This window comes from Amblyraja radiata, chromosome 29, assembly GCF_010909765.2.
Source record: "Amblyraja radiata isolate CabotCenter1 chromosome 29, sAmbRad1.1.pri, whole genome shotgun sequence".
In the NCBI taxonomy this organism is placed as follows: domain Eukaryota; kingdom Metazoa; phylum Chordata; class Chondrichthyes; order Rajiformes; family Rajidae; genus Amblyraja; species Amblyraja radiata.
The window spans coordinates 9,939,784-9,956,920 of NC_045984.1; the positions used below are offsets into that span (position 1 = coordinate 9,939,784).

The 17,137-nt window shown below is 40.4% G+C and overlaps 1 protein-coding gene across 1 annotated transcript in view; it reads right to left on the bottom strand.

Moving 5' to 3' along the window:
- rnf126 (ring finger protein 126) overlaps positions 1-17,137 on the bottom strand; it is a 55,492-nt gene that overhangs the window by 23,800 nt on the left and 14,555 nt on the right. The window contains exons 2-3 of the mRNA XM_033046521.1: positions 9,523-9,584; positions 6,366-6,429 (exon numbers count right to left, since the gene is read on the bottom strand). Coding sequence (XP_032902412.1) covers positions 6,366-6,429; positions 9,523-9,584 — 126 coding nt within the window. The remainder of the gene's footprint in view (positions 1-6,365; positions 6,430-9,522; positions 9,585-17,137) is intronic.

Below are 17,137 nucleotides of genomic sequence, written 5' to 3' on the forward strand. Positions count from 1 at the left end.
TTCTGTTAATTTCTAGGGCAACTCAAAGCACACTACCACAACTGTAATTAAATGTCTCCAAACCAATGGGGCAAAATTGAGATCATGCAGTGCCTACTTTTGAGATAAATATTCATCCAATATTTTAGTGAAAAATGTAGTATTTTTGTAGCTATGGCAATTATTTTGGGAATAATTCCTTTCAGTCAACAATGGATTTTGGAAATATATCACAGTACACAACATTCTCAGAACTGAGAGCAAATTGTGGCACAGCAAAGTTAGCTCTCTTTCATCAAACTGGTCCTCCAATATAGACAATTAATAATTTGCCTCTTACTATTTTGCTTGTAACCACTGTTACCCCCCCCCCCCCCCCCCCCCCCAAAAAAAGAAACATAACCATCAAAACTTGGAACTGACACAAGAAATGCTCAAGTCGAGTCAAACAGAGTTGGTTCAGGTCGACTGGGCAGCTCAAGGTAAAATGGCCAATATACATGACAAGTACCAAAATACGAAAGGGACATTTTGATAAATACAAAACTGCACTTGCCACAGATACCGAGAGAAATTGTAGCATAGCTTCATCATTTGGTTGAAAGTGAGAGAGACACGAGGGAGGAGAGAAGGCGACTCTTAGCATTCCATTAATAATGAAATTTAAAGTATTGGTTTAAAAAAATCAAATTTCCTGTAAACAGCACACAGAGACATTGACTTACTCAATTGGTAACCTGCTATTAATTTGTTGCAAATCCAAAATATGAAATGCCTTTGCTTCCTAGTTATCAATCTTTTTCAACGAGATTTAACACCGTGGTATCGCTTTAAAGAAACATGACATCTTCTTTCTCTATTGTGAACTCAGTGACTTCTATTGCAACCTATCCTGCTCCTTTCCCGTTCAATTCATCCTATTCTCTGCCACGGCTCATTGCACTACTCTCCTCTCTTAATCTCTCCCTCCCAATGCAAGTTCATATAATTTCTTTGGGCTTCACACATCACACATGGTCTTGTTATTCCCTTTGGCTTGATCACAATAAATGTTTAACTCATTATACTTTGGTCCAAAAAATACATGTGAAGTAACAGCATTTGGACGGGTGGAGTGAAGGGAGGGAAGAGCCAAAAACAAAAAATCAGTGATGCCCTAACTCGCAACTCACTTACATCTCACTTTCAAAATCTTAACTACTTTGGTTCTGCCATAATATTTTCTACGTTTGCCATAATATTTCTATAGCCATTGTTATAGCTCAACCTCCCACATCTCCAATTTGATAGTCAGGCCCCATTGAAATCCTTACACTCACACACCCTCACACACAGATGCCATTTCCCTGGTATGGTCTTTGATAAGGCATAAATCCTTAAACAAAAATGACTAGTAATTTGCAAAACTATACATATTCAGATCTGGATTGTGTCTTGTGCTGCCTCCTTTCCCCACATCCACCAGGCCAAGATTCCTTCACAGATCCAAACTCATTTTTCTCTTGTTTCGTTCACTTCTTGTTCACCTTGACCATCCTACTTTGCAGCCCTGTGTACACTAATCATGTGGCCATCCAGCTGTTTCATTGTTCCATGTAGCAATATTAACAGTCCTCACTCTCAAGGTAATCTTGTTATTGTGACCTCAAAAAAACAATGACTTCCCCTCCTCTCAGTCATTTAAACGAAAAATGTAATTATGAATATTTCTATCCAATCAACTCTCAAGTTTTATGTTTTGAGGTGAATATTCTAATGTTTCTAGACATTCGACCTGCACAATCTGTGCCCGCAACCTGTCCAGCCATGTCCAGAGAATTGTGCACAATCATGTTTGAGATTTTCTATCCTTACCACCCTTTAAAATTGTAACATTTATATTTTGATGATATTCTTTATTTTTCATACAAAAATGTCTAATTTCACACTTGCTGAATTGTATCTACTACATCTGTCAAGTCCAACAAGCCTGTATTCAAGGGCATACACTTGTAGCTATCTCCCTCATAGTTTACCATACTCATTTACAACTTTACAATATATATATAGATCAATAAATATTTTATCAATATGGTTTCAAACACAACATGAGCAACATGTTTGATACATTTGCTGGTGTCACATATCGATTCTATATGTAAAAAAACAAGCCACTCACTGCAACAATACAAAATTGATATTTGTGTTGCAAATAAGTAGTACAGGTGCACAACCTTTTATCCGAAGATCCAAATAACGAAAACCTCCGAATAGCGGCCATTTTTTCGGTCCTTGAAGAAAGGTCCTTGAAAATGTTCACCGAGGGCGGCCCGCAGAGGTGACAGCGGAACCTCCGGTCGGTCCTCGAAGAAAGGGGAACTAAATCCCCATTCATAAAAGAGAAGGTGAGGGTATATTGCGCGGGAGGGTTAATAATTGACAATATGCTGCTGCCTGCCCGCTGAGTTAAAAAATTCCCACGGTAGACTCACGATATACAGTGTTTCGTGAGTCTTGCGTGGGAACTTTTTAACTCAGCGGGCAGGCAGCAGCAGATTGTCGATCGCTTCAGTATCACCCCACCTACACCCCTCTGCTTCCCGGCCATGTGTGTGACCCCTTCCCTCCCCTCTCCAGCTCCCCGCCCATTGCACCGGCGCGGGGGCTTTGCGCTGTCTTCATGTCGGCGATAACAGGTCAGTGGCAGTCACCGGAGACGTCAGGACCAACGGGACACCGACCCCCAGGCCCACTGCAAGTACTGAGATCCCAGAGACCCACAGCCAACAGCAGCCATGCCCAGCCCCGCTCCAACTACAGAGGAACCTGGGTTGCGGATGACGGGGCGCAGCTCGGGGCGTCGTAGGGGCCCATCGGGGAGCGGGTTCCTGTTGGTCTTGACGTCTCCGGCCACCTGCCATCCTCCGGGAACTGTACCGCCCTTGCAGGAGAGTGGGGTTGTTTGCAGTTGCAGAGGGAGGGGGCAAGGGCGGTACAGTTCCCAGTCTCAGCTCCAGTCCAGGGGGGTGGCCGGAGATGTCAGGACCAACGGGACACCGACCCCCAGGCCCACTGCAAGCACGGAGATCCCAGAGACCCACAGCCAGCAGCAACTCCAGCCCAGCCCCGCTCCAACTCCAGAGGAACACGTAGGGGCAGAAGCTGATGGTGTGCAAGGTACGTCTTGTTCTTGGGGTGGCGGATGAGGGGGCGCAGCTCGGGCTGTGGGCAAACTGCCACTTGTTGCCGTAGCGGCCCATTGGGGAGCGGATTCCTCTGGAGTTGGAGGGGGAGGGGGGTATTGTGCTGTTTGATCGCCCCCTGCTATCCCAGGGACAGGGAGACACAGCGGCTTTTTAGACTGGTGGGCAATCACTTCCAAAGTTCTGCCCACAGTCAGTACACCTCTCCTACACTGCATTTCATACAAACATTTATTCTGCAAGAAAAAACTACATTGAAGACTCAAACTCGCGACCGAGTTTACTGCCGGGATCGAGGCACAAACTCGCGACCTTGCGGATATGAGCCGAGCACTCTACCACTGACCAGCCATTAAAATCTACGCTAAAAAAATTCCATTCCGAAGACCGACAAATTCTGAATTACGAAAAGTGTCTGGTCCCAAGGCTTTCGGATAAAAGGTTGTGCACCTGTATTATGGTCACAATATAGTGTGCAGATATAGGTATGAAATTCCAACCATGTTAAAGGAATTAGATGACTAACTCAAGTCAAGTATGCCCTTTAAGAAAGCAAGAGTGACTAATGACCAAATGTTTATAGCGTTTAATAAACACTGTGTATAGCTATATCTTGGAATATGAACAAACCATTGAGCTCTTGATTGGTCTTCATCTCCATGTTACATGTTTTAGTGTTATTAACACACACTCTGCCATTCTATATAACATATCACTAAGGTTACAATCCTCTAATGATCACTAAGGTAGCAGATTTCAGTTGTAACCAGTTCATGTTTGATTATGCAGCAAGAGGACAGATTACATATTGGAATCCAAGTGTCATTTCCAGGGTAGCAAAAAAATAGTAAGCACAGCTTTTAACAGCAGTCGGCAACAAGACTTTACAAAATGGAGTCACATCTATTCCTGCTACAGTGGTAGCCTGTGAAGATTGAAGAAAAAAGTCTGCTCCTAATATCTTGCAACAACTTTCATCTTGTTTAACATATCAAGATACCCAAAAGGTACAGTGTAATTAGACTAAAAAATAGACAAATTAACAGAATTTGGAGGGAGATTTTGTTGTCAGAGGTGGATTTTAAAGGCTTTCTTAAAAGCAGGGGGAACCAAAGAGGTTTCTGGAGGCAATTCTATTAAACACAGCTAACAGCAAAGATGACAACATCAAAGTAAAGTAATTTTGAATTTTCAAGGTACCAGACAAGCAGGAAAACAGATTAGATGGAGCGGAAATGCTTACAAATATAATGTTAGGTATGAAGATGTAGAAATTTGAACTGCAGAATTAATATATTAAATTGAAGTATTCAAAATTAAATAGCAATGGAGTGGAATTAGTGGAACATGTGGCATAAAAGGAAGAACTGCATTTTCAATGAAATAGTGGAGCCCAATGTTAAAATATAATGGTTTTTCTTTTGCTAATGAGAATTGCATATTGCCTGCCAACACTGGAACAGAAGATAGATTGTCAGAAAGGATGGAGAGATATTTTATTTGTATGAAGTGGAACCTGGCCCCACAATTCATCTAATGTGACCAACAAAATGTGGAAAAAGGGCTGAGGATAGCTGAAATAATGATTCCAGAACAAAGCAAAAAGCAAAAAGCCTACCAGAACAAGATCTGATCTCAGATGGATAGTTAAGAAAGCATGCAAAGGCAGTTCCATTATGCTAAATATGAAGGACAGTATTGGAGAATAGTGACATAGTTATCCAAGCCATCTGCCTAAATAATAAGGACATCATCAATACACAAATTAAAGATAGAAATCGCACCAAAGACACAAAATCAAAAATTCAAAAAAACACAATGTGAAGAGAGAGCAGCGGCAGCTAAAGCGCGCCAGCGTCCACTCTCCCTTCCGACAGCCATCTTGGACACAGACTAACAAAGTAACTTACACACAGTAAAATCATCCCCCCACAGTGGTTACCACTGTGGGGGAAGGCACAAAGTCCAGTCCCCAACCCCAGTTCTCCCAGAAGTCAGGCCTATTGAGGCCACCGCTGTTGCCTCTACGGAGGCCCGATGTTCCTGGCCGTTCTGGCCAGGTGCTGTTGCCCCGGCGTCGGGAGAGTCCTCACAGCGGCTGGGCCACCTGGAACGGCCGCTTCCTAGCAGGGGATTGTCGGCTTCCGAAGCCGACAAGGACGCACCGGGTTGGAGCTCCCAGGCTCCCGATGTTAATGTCGGCACCGCCCGCTCCGCAGACCCGCAGCCCGGAGGTGATGATCACGGCGGTCCAGCTCACCGGAGCTCCAGCGCTTCGAACCAGCGCGGCGACCCAGGCAAGGCATCGCCCGCTCCGCTCCGCGATAGCGCTCCAGCGCTGTGCCGCCACCGAAGCAGAGGTGCTGGGCGGTCCCCGCCAGGAAACGGCGCTCCACGCCCGCTGGTAGGCCACGAGGACGGGTCGACGGGCTGCCCGGAGAAAAAGCTGCCTCACCGACCAGGTAGGGACCTAGAAGTGAGATTACCTCCTTCCCCCCACATTAAGAAGTCAATTTCTCCGAACAAACGAAGAACAAGACTAACTAAAAACTGGAAAAAAAATTAATTAAACGGACGGCTGCTGGTTAGCAGCCGTTCCCCAAGATGGCTCCTCCTCGAAGAGAACAGAACCAGTATTTACATTTTTTTTAAAAAGACACAACAGTAATTATGCCCCAGTGAGATCAGAGTTTACAGTCCTGATGGCCTGTGGATGCCTCCAATGAGGCAGCACATGGGTGATTGTCCATATTTAATCTAAACTCAAAGCTATTACTTTTAATCCAAAATTCCAATCTGAACCCAAAGCAAATAACCAGGTCTCTCTGAACAATTTACTAACCAGGTTCTGAAGCACAGATCTCTGCACATGTGTTAGTCTAGCTTATTACAGAGAATTCAACCACTCATTGTTTCAATGAGAAACACACAGCTATCACTTTCAAAAAAATACTTTTCTTTAGAAAGTACATTTTAAAAAGTATTGTATCTTTTCGGGTTAAAACAGAGCAAATTGATAACATTATTTTTTTTTTAATACACAGGACATAAACAAAAAAATGGGTAAAAAGAGGGTAAACTATTCACTGAAATTGCCATACTCTCGGAAACCAAGATAAGAATGACAATACATTCATATGAACATTATTATGCATGGCAAGGTTATTAAATATACTTGAAACCCTGGATAATCATGCTACCAACCTCAAATAACTGCCGAGTCTGGTCACTTGTGGAAGCTGTTGAATTCGAGCCATTTTCAGCATTTCTACAAGAATTCCAAATATTGCATAATTAACAATGTCATAAAGTGTAGATGCCACAATTTCCAACTAGCTATTATGCACAGTAAGGCAGATGGTTTCATCTGCACCAACTGCTGAATTACACCCAGATTATATCCAAAAAGAAAATATAGTTAAATTGTTCAATTTTGCTTCCAAAAACCCTAAAGTGGTCACTAATGAGACAAACATATCACAAATCTAACGTTATTAGATTCGTAAACATCTCTATTATTCTCTTTTACATCTTTTCTTAGAATACTGCAGCCCACTATTTATTACCAGATGTTTATTTAAACTAAATAGCTCATTTTGTTCAATTGTACCATAAATTGATCAAATTAACTAGCCTACCCTCAGCTGTGTTCCTATTAAACAGAAAAGAGCTTGAAGAAGCCTTCAGCCAAAAACTTAATTTCCCTTTCCTCATTTCATTACATAGGATAGACAACATCAATATATTTTCGGTACTTTATTTTCATAATTATTCTCCCATGCTCCCTATAGATCTGATCCTCCATTCATCAGGAAGCTGATTAGTTGACCGTAGGATACCTCAAGCAGCTCTGCAGAAAATAATTGCACCAGAAATAAGAGAGGGAGAAACTAACATTATTAGTAATGCTTGAATACACATGAAAAAGTCTCGTCAGTTTTGGGTGAAGAATCACATTAGGTAGATATATTGCCAAATAACATTCAGGATGAATCTATAAAGAAAACAATTGAAGCCAGATAACAATGTTTTTACAAACATACAAAATACGAAGCCAGACAATTCAACTACAATAGCCAGTTTCTATTCATTCCTGTTCTAGCAAGTCCACAAAACATAATATCTTCTTCTACCTCTTCCCATCTCATACCAAAGACGGAATACTCATACGTGGACTAAAGTTGGATTTGCAGTGGCAACTTTCCACATCTTACCCAAGGAGCTATTCCTGTTTAGACTGGATTGTAACTCCTGGGGTGAAGGAAAAACCAAAAACAAAGAGGACAAATCAAATGACACATTGGATGCTTTTAGACTTTACAACTCTGTTCAACTCCCAGGCTCTGAATGATTATACATATTTGTTCTTCAAACACTTAGCTCAATAGCAGCTTGACCCTTTAGGCACCAAGAACAATACTGCAGATGATTACCAAGATATCTCGGTATATCAAAAAATAACATCCGACTGAATACTCAGCTCAGTTGGAAATGAAACACTCAGTGTTTCACCCTTAAAGTAGCACGATAAAATTCTAATACCATAAAATATTCTGAATAGTTGAAGATGCTTAGAAGTGCAAGTACAGTAACTAACATGCAAGGTATTTTCCTTTTGAGAACATTTAGTACTCGTGGTGCTAAAACAACCTAGCAGTGTTTATCCAATACCTTTTTTTTTTGCGGAAAATTCGTTCTGTGAAACAGTGCATACATTTGGAAATATTTAATTCCAAAATCTTGTAACAGATAAATTCATCATGACAGAAATAATTTAACATTCTTTAACATTATTTTTCAGGCTTTCAGGTTCTCAGCATAATTTTTAAGAGGGCATGTAAGAGGCAAGTACTCAAAAGACAAAGACCTCCAATAGCATCACCAGGATATAAAGATGGGGATTAAGGCAGTCCACAAAAGGTGTGACAACTATCTGTTTAAACTCAAATCTAGTATATTGTGTTCTGGATACAGAGGCTAATTCTTTCAAGTGTCACTATTCAATCACAACATTCAAGAATATGCTGTTTTATAGTGACAACAGAATTGTGCATTATGGATTATATATAGAGTACAATATTTTTAAACAAGAACTGCATTTATTCAGTCATTCCCAGATTTTGAAAAAGTATTGTAAATAAACAGAATCCTAACTCCATAAAGCAATTGCTGTTGGGTGGGGAAAATTTGTTGATAAAACACACAGAAAAATAGGAACATTGTGCTTCATTTCTTCAAACCTGTTCATCATTGATCTTCTATTCATGATTGATCCTCACCAGGTTCCACTTTTATTTAACCCCTAAAAGCCATTGAGTAAAATCTGTATTGATCCTATATAATTAGTTTGAGTGTCCCCAAGAATTTATCCCTGCCCAAACATCCACCAGTCCCTACCAATACCCCCACCCCCCAATAATTGTTCTTCATCTACAGAACTTTTCTTGACACATCACCCAAAAAGGCCTCTCCCAGGTGGATGACACCCAGTTCAACTTCTTAATCTCCCTTCACTCCTAATTTTCAGATTGTTTCACCAGGACTCAGTAATGATTGAGAATATCCTTCAATTAAATGTTAGGAAAATTAAAGCCATCAGAACATTATGCCCTAACCTCCAAATTCCAAACTCTCCGTGATCTTTGTTAAAAGCCAAAGCAAACTTTGGAATCTGGGTGCCAAATATGGCCCAAAATAAACATTAGATAACTTATTTTCACGTACGTAACATGTTTGAATGCCATGCCTCAGGTCATTTGCTGCCGAGTTCCTCATCTGTATCCTTGTTACTGCCTGACTTGATCATTTTAATGTGATCTTGGCTGGTTAATTTTTCTCCATTAACCTAGTCATCCAAAACCGCGCATGCCATAACTCGCAACAGGCTGCAACACGCATTGCCTATTTCCACCCTTACAACCACTGTGCTTGTTGACCTAAAAAGGCATTATATGAATGTAAGTTCTCTTTTTGTTTGATATTATCTGCAAGTTCTCCTTTTGCTTGATATTGCTGTTGCAATTTAGAACTGTTCTGGAAAATCCCTGGCAATTATAAGGCCAGTTCTTAAAATGGCACCTCAGTAAAATCCAATATTTTGCAAACATCTTGCTTATCATTATTTCTGGACTAGACAGGAAAATTACAAGACAGTATTTTCCAGTGAATTTCCATAATAGGAAAACAATTACAGAACAATTACTCTACAGTAAATGTATAATATTTTCAAGTAATTCAATCTCTGTCTCTCTCACACATTCTAGGGGCTACTATCATGTATTGATTTTCCTGTCCAATTTATAAACACTTTCAAAATTAAAAAGTTAATTGTGACATTGCTGAGCACCGATGGTGTTTTTACCTTGGAGCTTGATCGAGTAATTCTTCTATAAAACCAGAGTCACATCTTGGACAGGTGTATTCCTAGGGAGAGAACACAATTTCATCAACAAACACAAACAGTTTGAAAATAATAATTTGAAATCCTTTGCTAAACAACCCTTTAAACAAACACGTTAGATTTTATATTATAAATATAAATTAAAGATCATGCCCTGGAAATAATATTCACAATCAGTACTTTAGCTGCAGAGAAGGAATCCACAGTGATTTCTTTCACGAACCAAATGTTTGACAACTTATTTCCGGTTAACCTTATCGTTAGAGTAATCATTTCACCTCATGCTTTCGTGAGCACGCACCATTTTTTTGGTGCTCTCTATAATTATGATCAATTAGGAAGTGGATAAATTATTGCCACAGGGTGATAATTCTGCAGTGAATTCTCTTGCCTAGATCAGAATTACTATAATAGTGACAAAATATAAATATGGAAAAAAACTTTCATAGTCTCATTCAATTGGCATCAAAATTTAATTATATTTCTTTTTGATAATACTTTTCTAAGGGAAGGATAGAAAATATGTGCTCAACATTATTACCATGCTACAGTACCGTAAAAGTTTTAAATCAATTTTCCAAGTTTCAGATTATTGATAATTTCTGTCATAAATACGGATTCCATTATCATATAAAACACATTTATTATAATAAGCCTTGGTTCATTTTACGTTAATTTTTATGAAGTTATTATTCCTGCTTGGAGAGAGAACATATGGCACAAAGCTTGTTGCTGGTATTCAATTCAGATCATCAGATTATAACAGGATGCCCAGTTATGGTCACAGATTGAATAGTTCGAACAAGTGCATTTGTCAATTTAGTATTTATAGTTAACATCAGCTTCAGAAAGGAGATAGGGAGGAATTTCTTTAGTCAGATGGTGGTGAATCTGTGGAATTCATTGCCACAGACGGCTGTGGAGGCCGTTATTGGGTATTTGATTAGTACGGCTGTCAGGGGTTGTGGGGAGAAGGCAGGAGAATGGCGTTGAGAGGGAAAGATAGATTAGCCATGATAGACTTGATGGCCTATTTCTGCTCCTATAACTTATGGACATAAATAGCTTTCAATAGGTAAATACCACGTCCGATTTATCTTGCTCATGGTTTAGTGTGCATTCTTATTTTAGTTTCCTTTTCATTACTTGTTCATGGAACATTATTTCTTTTTATGACCCTGATGTCTTTCCTGGATTTTGTGTAATTTGCAACACAATATTCTCCAAACATAAAGCAATTAATAAGGATTTGGATTTCCTCTTCACCAAAATTACTTGCTGCCAGCCAACAATTCTGGATTCTGCCAACCATCAATTCTATGTCCCAGGAAAATAAATGTTTGGATATTGTTGATGTACTAAATAAGAGTTGCACATTTTGCACAAAATTGGGACATGCTTACTTTAAACTTCTTATAACACAACCAGTATATTTCATGGATATGGCTGTTTGCAAGGGAGACAGCTGAGGCATCATTAACATGTTGACTTGTAGGAATTTGTTCAGTGTTTTCCTCTAGAAGAAAAGAAGTAAAGCATGGAAACACAAGAAACTGCAGATGCTGGAATCTTAAAAAACACAAAGTGCTGGAGCAACTCAACGGGTCAGGCAGCATCTGTGAAGAGAATGGACAGACGACCTTGCGGGTGGGGACACTTCCTCACACGGATTGGAGTGTGGAGAGAGCTAGAAAGAGGGGTAGTGGTCGGACATAAGCTGGCGTCAAAGAAGGATGGAGAGGCTGAATGGCACGTGTGGAATTAGTGACAAAGGCTAAAAGTTAAAACAGAGACAAAGGGCTGTCAGATAAGGAGAGAAGAGAGAGAGTGAAATATAAGGCTGGAGGTAGGGAAATTAGGAACTTGGGATGGGAGAGGAGCGTATGAAGGAGAGGAAAGGAGCAGCAAGATTGGGGAATGGAGGATGGTGGGAGAAATGTGTGTGCACTGGGGCCCTGGAAAGAGTGTAGGTAGAAGGTTATTACATGAAATTGGAAAATCCAAATGTTCATATCATTGGATTGTAACCTACCCAAGCTGAATATGCTATACTGATCCTCCAGGTTTGTGTGACCTCACTCTGATAATGAAGGAGGCCAAGGACAAAAAGGTAGGTAAAGGAAGGAGAGTTAAAATGGTTAACAACTTGGAGATCAACAGTTCTAGGCGGTCAGAGAGCATGTGTACGCCAAAATGGTCACCTAGTCTATGCCTGAATTGCCATTTATAAAGCTCATGTCAGGAGCACCAAATATAATAGGCAAGGCTATAGATGAGATGCATGTGAACCTCTGTCTCACCTGGAAGGGCTGCTGGGCCCTGGGGAAAAGTGCATGTGTATGTGTTGGTGTTGGTGAGGGGGTTGGAAGATTTCCTCCACCACCGCCAACAATGGAAAAGATCCAATTGTACCCCATGGTGATAGGTGGTTGTCAATTCCCACAATCAGCAATAGCACCAGGCTCACAGATCAAGGGATTGTGGATAAACTGCAGTTAGCAGACTAGATCTTACACAGAGAGCTGCTGGTACCAATTAGTTTATTGTCAAAATTAAGGTTTTTTTAAAAAACAGCAAAATGGTAAATGTGGAAACAAAGAGCTGCCGATGCTCCAGAGCTCACTAATACACAAATAGCTCACAATTTTCAATGGGAAGTACTCCTCATTTCACTGAACATAATTTTTTTACCTTATGAGTCTCATTGGTTTGATGTAATTTCCATTAATAACTAAACAAAATGTATCTCACATCCCAACATCATCATCTCATCGACAAAATATGATAGTGGCAGGAAAATAGGCAATAGACAATAGGTGCAGGATTAGGGCATTCGGCCCTTCGAGCCAGCACCGCCATTCACTGCGATCATGGCTGATCATCCACAATCAGTACCCCGTTCCTGCCTTCTCCCCATATCCCTTGACTCCGCTATCTTTAAGAGCTCTATCTAACTTCCTTGAAAGCATCCAGAGAATTGGCCTCCACTGCCTTCTGAGGCAGAGAATTCCACATATTCACAACTCGCTGTGTGAAAAGGTTTTCCTCATCTCCGTTCTAAATGACCAACCCCTTATTCTTAAACTGTGGCCCCTGGTTCTGGACTCCACCAACATCGGGAACATGTTTCCTGCCTCTAGCCTGTCCAATCCCTTAATAATCTTATATGTTTCAATAAGATGCCCTCTCATCCTTCTAAATTCCAGTGTATACAAGCCCAGTCGCCCCATTCTTTCAACATATGACAGTCCTGCCATCCTGGAAATTAACCTCGTGAACCTGCGCTGCACTCCCTCAATATCAAGAATGTCCTTCCTCAAATTTGGAGACCAAAACTGCACACAATAGTCCAGATGTGGTCTCACTAGGGCCTTGTACAACTGCAGGAGGACCTCTTTGCTCCTAAACTCAACTCCTCTTGTTATGAAGGCCAACATGCCATTCGCTTTTTTCACAGCCTGCTGTACCTGCATGCTTACTTTCAGTGACTGATGAACAAGGACACCCAGATCCTCTTTTCCAAACTTGACACCATTCAGATAATAATCTGCCTTCCTGTTCTTGCCACCAAGTGGACAACCTCATATTTATCCACATTAAACTGCATCTGCCATGCATCTTTCCACTCACCCAACCTGTCCAAGTCATCCTGCATCCTCATAGCAACCTCCTCACAGTACCACCCAGCTTTCATCTGCAAATTTTCTAATGTTACTTTTAATCCCTTCATCTAAATCATTAATGTATGTGTGTCTTTTTTACAATACTGCACACAATAATGTGACGAAGGAGGTTAAATTTCAAATTCCTTCAAAAAAGTTGACAAGCACTTTATTGGGTTCATGACTAAACATAGTATCAACAAGTGGACACTCAAAGGTTCGCTGTCCCAGAAAACGAACGTTACATTATTAGTGAAATACAAACATTTTCACCAATGTGATCTAAACGGTACATTACCTTATGGATTTGAGCTATATCGATGGCTGATGATTCGTCAGAACGTTTGATTTGGACTGATTTTTTAGTAAGTAAAATGTCTCCTTAACAGTCGTTACGGAAGTTGACACGAAGGAATGAAGTTAGTGACTTGGTGCGTACAAACGGTAAACAAAAGATAGTGTGTTGCCAAAATGAAGACTGGCTCTGTTTCTTAGTTTTGATGACCAACTTATGTCCAAAAAAAATGTTCTATTGATTTTAAAAAGTAGGAAAATGTATCGTAAACGGTCGTTGCGTTTTTGACGCCATAATGTTTTTGATATATTAAATTGGAAAATAAGAAAAAAAATAATTAACTCACCTAAAAATCACTACTACCATAGGATACCTCGTTGGGTTTTTGAAAAGCATTAGAGGTTTTGAGCCTCCGTGATTTAACTTACGGAAGTAACGACCCCGATAACGGTCGTTGTGACAATGGACACCAAGCACAACGACCATTACGGGATCTTTGCTAGGTGGAATACCAGACATGTTACTGTATTTTTCTCCTGGTATTGATGAAGATATTTCCCTAGATCATTATCAAAAAGTATATGTATGAGGGGCCATATGAAATTTATTTATTAATTAAATATTCATGACTAAATGTGGCAGAGTCTTTAATGTCACATTTTGGGTGTCCAAAATGGTGGTAAAACGATGAACATTTGGCTGTTATGATAAATGTTTTTGACTTTCGGTCTTTAAATTATCTAATTTATATCTGTTATTTGTAAGGTTTCACATCATGGGTATATTTTTGTTAAGAACAGTGTAATGGTGTAAAAAACAGAATAATAATCTTGTTCCTTAAAAACTCTCCAGTATTGTAAAAAGACTCATATTGTAAATGGCTACGGTCCCAGCATCGAGCCTTGTGGTATCCCACTAGTCACTGCCTGCCATTCTGAAAGGGACGCGTTAATTCCTACACTTTGTTTCCTGTCTGCCAAACAATTTTCTATCCATGTCAGTACCTTACCGCCAATACCATGTGCTCTAATTTTGCCCACTAATCTCCTATGTGGGACCTTATCAAAGGCTTTCTGAAAGTCCACGTACACTACATCCACTGGCTCTCCCTTTTCCATTTTCCTAGTTACGTCCTCAAAAAATTCCAGAAGATTAGTCAAGCATGATTTCCCCTTCGTAAATCCATGTTGACTCGGACCCCAAATGTGCCGCTATTTAATCTTTTATATTTGACTCCAGCATCTTCCCCACCAGATGTCAGACTAACTGGTCTATTATTCCCCGTTTTCTCTCTCCCTCCTTTCTTAAAACGTGGGATAACATTAGCCCCCTCCAATCCCGAGGAACTGATACTGAATCCATAGAACATTGAAAAATGATCACCAATGCGTCCACGATTTCTAGAGCCACTTCCTTAAGTACCCTGGGATGCAGACCATCAGGCCCTGGGGATTTATCAACCTTCTGTCCCATCAGTCCACCCAACACCATTTCCTGCCCAATGTGAATTTCCTTCAGTTCCTCCGTCACCCTAGGTACTCTGGCCACTAGTACATCTGGGAGATTGGATCTATCCTCACTAAGGAAGACACAAACAATGTACCTGTTCAACGCGTCTGCCATTTCCTTGTTCCCCACAATAAATTCACCTGTTTCTGTCTTCAAGGGTCCAACTTTGGTCTTAACTAATTTCTTTTCTTCACATACCTAAAGAAGCTTTTACTATCCTCCTTTATATTATTGGCTAGCTTACCTAGCTTATCATCTTTTCTCCCTGTATTGCCTTTTTAGTTATCTTCTGTTGCTCTTTAGAAGTTTGCCAGTCCTCTGGCTTCCTGCTCATCTTTGCTATGTTATACTTCTCTTTTATTTTTATACTGTCCTTGACTTCCTTTGTCAGCCATGGTTGCCTCTTACTCCCCTTAGAATCTTTCTTCCTCTTTGGAATGAACTGATCCTGCACCTTCTGTATTATTCCCAGAAATACCTGCCATTGTTGTTCCACTGTCATCCCTGCTAGGGTCTCTTCCCAGTCAACTTTGGCCAGCTCCTCCCTCATGGCTCCATAGTCCCCTTTGCTCAACTGTAATACTGACACTTCGGATTTTCCCTTCTCCCTCTCAAATTGTAGATTAAAACATCATATTATGGTCACAACCTCCGAATGGCTCCTTTACCTCAAGTTCCCTTATCAAATCCGTTTGTTACACAACACTAAATCCAGAATAGTCTTCTCCCTGGTAGGCTCCAGTACAAGCTGCTCTAAGAATCCATCTCAAAGGTAGATGCAAAACATTATGCTTATGCACAGAGAATCATTTTTATAAATACAAAAAACCAAGACCCATTTATTTTTTTGACAGGTATATATTTTTTTTAAATGGATGTGTATTCTTTAGCCTGATTCAGTCAGAAAAATAATCCCTGCCCAAAACATCATCTGTCCAGCCCCTCCATAGATGATGCCTGACCCACCGAGTTCCTTCAGCATTATAGGGTGATTTCACGAAAGGTCACTGGAGCGTAAATCCCCACTCACGTGACCGAAAATTTTAACTGGGGGACAAGCGTCACTTCCGGTACATGTTAGTGAATGGGAAAACACGCACTTTCACACCCGTTAAAAACATCGAAAACGGCCAGGTTTTGAGCTGCAATTAACGGAGCCGGTCGGGGTGACCGTGAGGAACAGCTACCTAAATTTACAGTCCAAAAAAAAGATAGAAACTAAGGTAAATACAAGAGCGAGATGAAGGTGTAAATACAGCGGAAGTGGTTAGCGGACTTTTTTCGTGGAGATTTAAAGTTCCAAAATATCGGGAATTATCGCGTTTGCTCGCCGCATTTCATCAAAAGTGGCATTATTGACATCTTTATTCATTTGTTATAGGAAAAGTATTAAAAGTTAGAAACCCGTCAGTAAAATTGCAAAATCGCCCATGGTTCTCAGGTGGGTTTTAACATGCAAAATGAAAATGCTTCTGAAGCTCCATTTACCATTTAAATAATCGTAAACTTGCATCTCAGTAAAATTGATTTCCAAACGCATTGAGAGTTTACGATTATTTAAATGGTAAATGGAACTTCAGAAGCGTTTTCATTTTGCATGTTAAAACCCACCCGAGAACCATGGGCGATTTTGCATTTTTACTGACGGGTTTCTAACTTTTAATACTTTTCATATAACAAATGAATAAAGATAAAAAGTCAATAATGCCACTTTTGGTGAAATGCAGCGAGCAAACGCGATAATTCCCGATATTTTGGATCTTTAAATCTCCAAGAAAAAAGTCCGCTAACCACTTCCGCTGTATTTACACCTTCATCTCGCTCTTGTATTTACCTTAGTTTCTATCTTTTTTTTGGACTGTAAATTTAGGTAGCTGTTCCTCACGGTCACCCCGACTGGCTCCGTTAATTGCAGCTCAAAACCTGGCCGTTTTCGATGTTTTTAACGGGTGTGAAAGTGCGTGTTTTCCCATTCACTAACATGTACCGGAAGTGACGCTTGTCCCCCTGTTAAAATTTTCGGTCACGTGAGTGGGGATTTACGCTCCAGTGACCTTTCGTGAAATCACCCTATTGATGGCCTAGCTGAGTTTTTGTCAACAGCTCAGTG